The 8,815-nt window shown below is 32.6% G+C and overlaps 2 protein-coding genes across 4 annotated transcripts; one reads left to right on the top strand and one right to left on the bottom strand.

Moving 5' to 3' along the window:
- The first annotated feature begins 289 nt into the window (after positions 1-289).
- Positions 290-3,354, top strand: LOC143566504 (transcription termination factor MTERF9, chloroplastic-like). Of its 3 annotated transcripts, none has more exons than XM_077053190.1 (5): positions 290-413; positions 501-1,190; positions 2,022-2,402; positions 2,497-2,596; positions 3,111-3,354. In XM_077053190.1, exons 1-3 carry the CDS (start codon positions 351-353, stop codon positions 2,322-2,324), a joined length of 1,056 nt encoding a protein of 351 aa, XP_076909305.1. In that variant the 5' UTR covers positions 290-350; the 3' UTR covers positions 2,325-2,402; positions 2,497-2,596; positions 3,111-3,354. The 3 variants fall into 3 exon arrangements, with proteins under 3 accessions (XP_076909305.1, XP_076909304.1, XP_076909306.1); XM_077053189.1 differs by having other exon boundaries at positions 2,022-2,409; XM_077053191.1 differs by having other exon boundaries at positions 2,022-2,409; positions 2,486-2,596.
- A 1,972-nt stretch (positions 3,355-5,326) lies between these two features.
- On the bottom strand, positions 5,327-7,921 carry LOC143566503 (zinc finger CCCH domain-containing protein 18-like). The gene is made up of 7 exons (XM_077053188.1): positions 7,104-7,921; positions 6,834-7,007; positions 6,098-6,277; positions 5,933-6,009; positions 5,698-5,841; positions 5,552-5,609; positions 5,327-5,446 (listed from the first exon to the last, which is right to left on the bottom strand). Exons 1-7 carry the CDS (start codon positions 7,904-7,906, stop codon positions 5,371-5,373), a joined length of 1,512 nt encoding a protein of 503 aa, XP_076909303.1. The 5' UTR covers positions 7,907-7,921; the 3' UTR covers positions 5,327-5,370.
- Between the last annotated feature and the right edge of the window lie 894 nt (positions 7,922-8,815).

The raw sequence follows: 8,815 nt of genomic DNA, 5'->3' as shown, positions 1-8,815 counted from the left end.
TGTGACCCCGAGAGTCTCCTTTGCTACTTGGATGATCTTTGTCTCCATAGCTTCTCATATATGCGTTGAGTCCCCATTTAGTCGAGCCCGCGTATGCAGTAAGAGTTTATCCTTAAACAGTAGGAGATTTTCGTCCTTCAAATTTCCTTGGTCAACACTATCTTCTTTGACTTTTTTTTTATGTTTATACAGGATCCTGGACCAGGTTTTGATGATAATGATGATGATAAACACAACCCCAAGCCACATGGCAATGCCAATGGAGGTAATTTAAAAAAAAATAAAAACTATACTACTATCTTGTTATAATATATTTATGTTTGTTATATTCAATTGAATCTTTAGGTAGCATGTACTCAAGAACGGGTAGAAAACAAAAGATCAATGGAAATAGAAACGGCAAGTTAGATAAGGTTGGTTTTTACTCATCTTTTGTTGCACAATATATTTATGCTTAGTTTTGTATAAAAAAGTTGTTTAATCTATCAAGTTACCAACAGGAAACAGGGAAATCTTCGAAGAACAAATATAGGCGTTTACAAGACGAAATAGACGTTGATGAAAAATGGTTTCCGTTACTCGACTACCTCACTACATTTGGCCTTAAAGATTCCCACTTTTTACAAATGTACTCGCGACACATACCGTCTCTTCAAATAAACGTTACCGCAGCAAAAGAAAGACTCGATTACTTAATGAGTGTCGGTGTGAAAACCAAAGATATAAAAAAAATACTCTTGAGACAACCACAAATCCTACAATACACAGTTGAAAGCAATCTCAAATCCCACGTGGCGTTTTTGGTCAGTTTGGGCATTCAAGATTCAAGAATTGGGCAGATAATAACTGCCACACCGTCTATATTCTCATATAGTGTTGAAAACTCGTTAAAGCCTACAGTTAGGTATTTAGTTGAAGAAGTTGGTATTAAACGAAGCGATTTGAGTAAAGTTGTGCAGTTGAGCCCGCAAATATTGGTTCAACGCATTGATAATTCTTGGAATGCGCGCTATAGATTTCTTTCCAAAGAACTTGGAGCACCGAGGGGCAGTATTGTAAAAATGGTCACAAAACATCCTCAACTTCTTCATTATAGTATTGAAGACGGTTTATTACCAAGAATTAATTTTCTAAGAAGTATTGGTATGCCTAATTCGGATATATTGAAAGTGTCCACTAGCCTCACACAGGTGTGATTTTGTTTTTTTTTTTTAATTAAAATAAGGATTAGTGTTTGTTTTTGTACTCGTTACTATTGGTCAAAGAGGTAAATCTACAACATATAGCCTGTAAACAAACCAAACGTTCTGTGAACCATTTGGCAGGAAGTTCGTTTATGTAATAAATGAACGAACATGAACAAAAATTTTGTCTATCTAGTTAAACGAACAGACATAAACGCCGTTCGTGAATGTTCGTTCATTTAAATTCTTTTGTGTTTGTTTACATTCATTTATGTTCGTTAACTTACGTGTGTATAAGTTATTTCATTTACATTTGTTAATATATTCATTTGAACAACTAGGTTTAATGTCAGACCAGGTTTGTACATTTAATTAAACAAAACATTAACAATAAAGTTTTGTTCAATTAGTTAAATGAACATGTCTTATTTGTTCATTTATGTTCGCGAAGGTTCGTTTACAGTTGTTCATTTAAATTCATTTACGTTTGTTTAAGTTCGTTCATTTACGTTTGTTAGTGTATTCATTAAAAAACTTTTGGCCCATTTGAACTTGGTCTGTTTTTAAAACCTATTAAGGCCATCACATTGTTTTGCACATTCCTTTTAACTAGTTTTAGCTTAGTTAGGTTTGTCCGTTTAAGTGCGTGAACCATTCGTTTATACAGTTAACGAACAAACATAAACGAACACGAACACAAACATACAAGAAATCTCGTTTCATTTACTTGTTCGTGTTCGATCATTTGTTCAGTTAAAGTCAAACGCAACAATACAAACATGTTCGTTCGGTCTCGTTTATACTTTTTATTCTAATGTGTTTTTGGCAAATGCGCAGGTGTTTTCACTATCTCTCGAGGGAAACTTGAAGCCAAAATACTTATATTTGGTCAACGAGGTCAAATCTTTGACCAAATACCCAACATACCTAAGCTTATCCCTGGACCAGAGAATCCGTCCGCGCCATAAATTTTTGGTCGCGTTAAAAAAAGCCCCCAATGGACCGTTTCCTTTGAGTTCATTTGTTCCAAATGATGAAAGTTTTTGTCAAAAGTGGGCGGGAACTAGTTTAGATAAATATTTAGCGTTCCGCCAAAGGTTGTTACTCAAAGATTTAGCAAAAAAGTATGAAAGACCGTGACCCGTGCTTTTCCCGCCAAAAGTTTTGATACTTTATTCTCAGTAGAGTATAGCTTATGCGTTATCGAATAGCACTTTGGTAAATGGTAATTGATCTTATATTATTTTTTTTATGTGGAATTTTATTTAGTTTTTCTGTATGGTTTTGTGATCCTGTTTTAGTGTTGATGCAGGTAGTGATCTGGTTTTTGTTAAATAGGTTTGAGATAAGTTGTAGCTCGTGCTAATCAATTAGTGATGAACCAATATTGCCGTCAAAATGACGCTTTTAAGGTCAGTAGTTAGTATGTCTTTTTATATTTTGATACTTGAATGTGTAAAATGTGGTTAAAATAAGTAAAAAGGTTTTCTTTTTACATAAAATATCAACATTCATTTTCATTTTCATTTTGATACATGTGTTATAAATGGATTGTAATTAAGCGGTAAACGGGCTGGTGGGTTGTAGTAAATGGGATAAAGGGGTCGTAAACAGGTTGGGGCGTTGACTTATAAAATTAAACGGGTCAACTAAGTGTGACCCATTTATACGAGTTACAGTATTTAACACCCGAACACGTCCTCTTTATTTATACGAGTTACAGTATATGACGATCCAGAACCTGATAATTCCACTCCTGCATATGATCATGATCTTTATGTTGGAAATACTTTCATTGATTTTTATAACAAAGAAACCTTTTGGCAAAATGCAAATACGAAATAGACAATTTTCAAGAAATGATTATTTAACATGAATTTATTTTTTTGGCACCTTTATCATTTTATGTTCCTAATATTAATACAGGTTAATTCGGCCCTGGGAGACATTGGAAATCTTTTACCAAGGGAATACCGAGACTAGCCTGGGTGCGATTATTTTGTATACATATGAACACGCAAAATATGTATTATAATTTATTATTATTTGTTAATCTTGAAGACATGAAATGCAAGTAGAAAGGTATAGATAGGATTGTTAAACGGGCATAGTTTTCTGGCTTTGATACGTAACGTTAAGCTATATATGTATGAAAACAATTCTTTATTTTGTTGGCACTTTTAGAAATACAAATCGTATCAAACATGATATTTACTTGAGGTTTATAGGTTTATGAATTGAAATTTTGAATGGTATGTATATTGTGAAAAAATGGCTATTGGTAGTATGAAGAGCCACAGTTTGGTTGTATGGTATGTAATGGTGGTCCATTCCTTCATCTTGCATCATTAATTGAACTTTTTTATATGTTTTTCAAATTAGTTTTTGGTGAGAATTGATGACTTGTTAAAAGGTTGAATCCAGACAATTTTATTTGATACACATAAAACTCTCACAAGCGGGTTTTATGATAAATTAGGTTCCTTGTGGTGGTAAAAAAGCCATGATGGGATACCTAAACTAACAGGATTTGGGTATGAGACTAGTTTTAGAAATTTTCACGAGTTTTGGGCGCGTGTGGGATTAGGTGATACCTAATCTGTTACTTGAAACTATTTACCCGGGTGTATTAATGTTCACTATAATCTTAGAACATAGTTAAATTTTGAAGTGAGTTTAAGACAGAATGATGCGGGTTACTGAATTATTGAATGAATCAAATGGTCTTCAAAACCCCAAGGTTTCTTGAAACATAAATTTATAAATAATCCACCAACAAAAATAACAATTCTTTAGGTATATAAGAGTCTGATTTTTGCTTGCGAAAGTAGCTTTTAAATGCAATAAAAAGCGATCAGAGCTTCGAGGATGGCAAAACTAACCACGATGATTGATACAATCGGTTCCATTTTGAGTTAGTTTGCCTTTAACCTCATAGATAACTAACACAACATATAATCAAAGATAAACCAATAATTCATGTACGAAATTTAAATAATAAATGATAAAACTTTTTTTTTAAACTTTAATTAAGGTTTTCTTTATTTAATTTAATTTACTATAAAACGATTACAATAAAGTAGCAGGCAAACGGGCAACAAGCTGCGCCACAACCTACTTTTGAATAGCAAAATCAATCCTACTAAAAACGAAGCTTTGGGACCTAGAAGCTGAAGAGGTTCCCATGTACGACAAGTTGAACTCTACTTAAAAATTTCACAGCCTCTGGGGCCAGAAAACCAAATGTATCAAAGGCAAATGGTAGAAAGACATGTTGATTATCTAAAAAAGCTTTCTCGTGTTTAACAACTTTGCCCGATTCAGCCTTCAACGCAGCCCGACCCACAACAAACCCACGGTCCCTGAGTCCAGTCTGCAAATTCAAACTTGTAGATAAACTTGTAGATAAACTGATGCTTATCATCGGGTTTTAGATAATGAGCATCACAACTTTTCTCTTTTACGGTTTTTTTTTTGTTTATTAAAATAATTATAATAACAAAAAAATGATTAAAAATAATACAAACATCAATGTAACACTAACGATATATATAGTATATTAAGGAAACTTTGGAATGTTCATTTTGATCCCTCTGTGACTGCGACACTCATTAACCAAGACAGTCAAACTCATTTCTCATACACCAATGTCACACTCTCAATTTGTAACCATAATTAAATATTTATATTATTATTATTAACAAAGTGCCACATGGGTTAATTAAATTAATAAGCACAAGATTTTATTGTATCAAACAATACATAAATTGTTATTTTGTGTTGCACAATTACAAAATTTTTTTCTAAGTTAACACACAACTTTTTTTAACACATATAACAGTACCTTACAAATGATGTCAAAACCATAATAATCTTATATAACAAAAGGTAAGGTATAAAACTTTGATTCATAAAAAAAGGAATTAAATGCGTCTATATTAATAGTTCTTTTTTGTGCTTAATATTTATCTACCAATGAAGTTAGAAATAATAAAAACACAATTTAATTTCATCCAATCTTCTTCACGTAACCAACCAACACTATCCTTTGTGCATTGATTGTCAAAAATCAAAACTATAAAACCCTCCTTACACTTTCTATTTAGTCTTTTCTTTTTTTCATTTCCTGCTTCCATTCTCTGTTATTATTTACCTCCCACTTAAAAGCTTTGCTTTCATTGCTACTTCAACACATTAGCTTGTTAGAACCTTTGTTGCACGCGAAAGGGCTATCCGGAAGACTCAAACCTTGACCGCTTTCGCTACATAAAGAAAGCAGGCCAAGTTACTTTAAATATTTCATTAAGAACAACAATTAAGACAAAAGTAGCATACTGACTGACTGACACTAAGATAAAAGATCATACTTCTCTTGATCATTGTAACTGATGCCTTCTTGAAACTTGGAGTCATCTCGGGCTTGATCTAGATGATAAACTAATTTTTTTTAAGGAAATAAACACGTAAAACTAAATAAAAATGGTGATTAATAATACATTCGTTGTTCGCTTACCTTGGTTTTGATCATCATATGTGTAGTCAACATATGGAGGTCCTCGCGCAAGGGGTGGTTGTGAAAGGCGCATCATCTCTAATTGTGCCGCCAGTTCATGTTCTTCTACCACTTGTCTACCGAACAATCTAGAATGTTCTATCCCTAAAACCGCATTGTCCCAAAAAGGATAAAATCAACATTTAGTAGCTATATTATGTAAAATATTAGAAACTTTAAAGATAGAAGATCTTACTAGCTTGAATATCATGATCCATGTCCACATGGTGTGAATGGTAACACATTGGAGCCTCAAACTTCTCAAAGTGTTTTCTAAAAAACAAAAATAGTATAAACAAGGTTATATTTACATTTAAAGTTAAAGAAGAACAATTGACACTTTATAAGGTGTAACGGTTACCTCTCAAACAGTTTCAGTTTTTCTCTGTACGGTTTCACAAGAACACGGGCCCTACAAACATAATGTGGGTTCCCTTTTGATAAAACCATTTGCACCGTTTCAGATTTATGAAACGTTACGAATCCAAACATCCGTTTTTGTTGGCAAGGAATTCTCACATCATTAACCGGGCCAAAGTTACTACAAAATATAACCACGGAAAAAAGTTAAATAAAAACCATTAAAGTTTCATCTCTAACGGGTCAAATACTTAAAATAAGTAACTTTAAAAGGTCAAACGGATTCAAAGTCTCCAAAAGTGTATTTTTAAGGCATAGAGCCTCTTAAATATATATACATTTCAAAATATTAGGCTATTATTGAAATAATATATTTTTTGTAATCAATACTTAATAGAACGGTTATTTATTTCGTCTCTAACGGGTCAACCACATAAAAGAATTAGCTTAGAAGGGTCAAATAGATAAACAGTTTCCTAAGGTGTAATTTTAATTACAGAAAGCATAGAGACTCTTAAATACATATTTTTCTAAAAATATTATTTTTGAAAATCTAGATTATTATTGAAATGATATAAATTTTTAATCATACTTGACACAATGATTCTTTATAAATATTTAACTTTTGGAAAAATATAGTTTTGGGTCAACCTAACTCGCCCATTTTGACTCACTATTCACTCACTTAGCTACTTTGACCCGCCCATTTTTTTTCACCTCAATTTACAAGTTCTTACCTGAAGTAACTGGCAACATCATCTTCGGTGAATGTGCTTTCGGCTGGAAAAGTCAAATAAATTTGCTTTGACCCACTAACAATCGGGCCCGGGTTCGGAAAACCACGGTCATAACGGTTCTCCATGTATCTTGATACATCATCAGCCAAAACTACTGAATGTTGACCATGAGGTCTGCAACTTAAAATAACACAAATTTTACTCAAAATAATAATAAATCACAAAAATATAATAGATTAACAAAATAAAGATTCAACTATTCAAGCAGACCTGTCAATAAGCCGAATACTGTTCTTCAAACGCGCAAGAAGCTTGGTCAAACTATAACCCGCCTTACCGTGCCTTTGACTTTCGGTCAAATACCCTTCGGCTTGCAAAGTCCTACCATATTTTTCATAATAAATCATAGGCAAAGAAGCAATTGATATTGGATTGCCCCTTCTTGATTTCAATATTTCGGTTATTTCAAGCTCGAGTCTTTCAAGTGACCCGGGTGAAAACGCAGCTTGATCCTCATGAAACTCACTCGAATTATAGTCAAATGTTGACTTTTCATGAAAGAATTTACAGTTACTGCCATGTTTACAATACCCTTTACTGAAATAATGGCAAGTCTTTAACGGGAACCCGTCTTTTCGTCCTCTAACACTAAAATGACCATCCGGGGAGTAACAATTTTCTGAAAAATTTGTGATTTCTCGGTTAAAAGAGTCAAATTCATCGGTCAAACCTATGAAATGATTTTGATAGTGTGATGAAACTGTGGGTGAAAATGGAGCATGGGGGTGGAAAACGGGCCCGGGTTGAAGTGTTGGTGAAATAGGGGGCAAAGGGACAGGCTTTGGGTCTAAATTTAGATCGGTTTTGGCTTTTTGTATGGTGTTTTGAATTAGATTATCCGGGCCAAAAGCGAGTCGGATCATTTCTCTGTCAGCATTGTCTGATAAGTATATGTAACCAATTACTTTTCGGGTGATAGTTTCTGATTCGGTTTCTAGTATTCTATTGTATACAATTTTTGCAGTCTCAAAAGCTTCCATTTTGACACCTGCCCAATGTAACAGTTTAATCATATTAAATTTTTATAATTTATAATCATTAATATACAGAAAACCAATGTGAGAGATTGTTCAAAAATGAATCTTATCCATTTTTATCCAATTAAGGAAATGAATTTATGAACGAATGACAGTTTAATCATATCAATAATTTGTAATCATTAGCATACATAAACATACAGAAAAACCCATATGAGAAGGTATTCAAAAATGTATACTGGAGAAGATAATTCAAGAATAAAGAAGGGTTAATTATATAAATAAAACACAATCATTAACATGCATAAACATACAAAAAAAAAAAAAAAAACCACATGAGAAATTATTCAAAAGTGTATTTTAATTCATTTGCATTTTTATTCAATTAAGGAAGCCTAAATTAACAACATGCAGAGAAACCCCTAAATTTGCATGTGTATATGTATCATATAAACAATTACATATGAATTGAACACAAAATCTTGATTCTTACACCAAAGCATTAACAAAACCAAGAGAGATTAAAGGGTTTTCTTTATAAATTATAAAAATTCAAAACTTTATGAAACCCTTGTGTCTGTGGTAATTATTTTAAAGATTTTCTTAAACAATTTCTTGAAAAACAGATCAAGATTGCATTTTTAACCAAACCCATCATACAAAACAACATATACACATAAACATATATCTGTATGTATGCAAATACCATTCAAACTTACCCCAAGAACAGAATCTTGAAAAATGAGTAATTTTTCAGAACCAAATGCACAAGAACACCATTGTTGTCATCATTACCCTTGTTTCAAATCTTTCTTTTTGCATTTATCAGCAACAAAAAAACAAAACTGCAAAACAAAAGGCCAAAATGCTTTGTGTGTGTGTGTGTTGAATTTGAACAAGTGTGTGAAAAAACACACAGTTACAAGAAGCAGTGGGACATAATAT

This window comes from Bidens hawaiensis, unplaced genomic scaffold (genome assembly GCF_021521415.1).
Source record: "Bidens hawaiensis isolate Kalapana, Puna unplaced genomic scaffold, B.hawaiensis_p1.1 tig00022896_1, whole genome shotgun sequence".
Lineage (NCBI taxonomy): Eukaryota > Viridiplantae > Streptophyta > Magnoliopsida > Asterales > Asteraceae > Bidens > Bidens hawaiensis.
Note: the sequence above shows the minus strand (reverse complement) of the source record. Positions and strands in the feature narration are given on the sequence as shown.

Bases quoted from the DNA above. Each gene is read 5' to 3' on its own strand.
- LOC143566504 (XM_077053190.1), top strand. From the start codon at position 351: ATGTACTCAAGAACGGGTAGAAAACAAAAGATCAATGGAAATAGAAAC. The intron at 414-500 runs GTTGGTTTTTAC...AGTTACCAACAG, and splicing joins GAAACGGCAAGTTAGATAAG to GAAACAGGGAAATCTTCGAA. The intron at 1,191-2,021 runs GTGTGATTTTGT...GCAAATGCGCAG, and splicing joins TGTCCACTAGCCTCACACAG to GTGTTTTCACTATCTCTCGA.
- LOC143566503 (XM_077053188.1), bottom strand. From the start codon at position 7,906: ATGATTAAACTGTTACATTGGGCAGGTGTCAAAATGGAAGCTTTTGAG. The intron at 6,278-6,833 runs GTAAGAACTTGT...TATATTTTGTAG, and splicing joins GATGTTGCCAGTTACTTCAG to TAACTTTGGCCCGGTTAATG. The intron at 5,842-5,932 runs GTAAGATCTTCT...ATGCGGTTTTAG, and splicing joins GGATCATGATATTCAAGCTA to GGATAGAACATTCTAGATTG.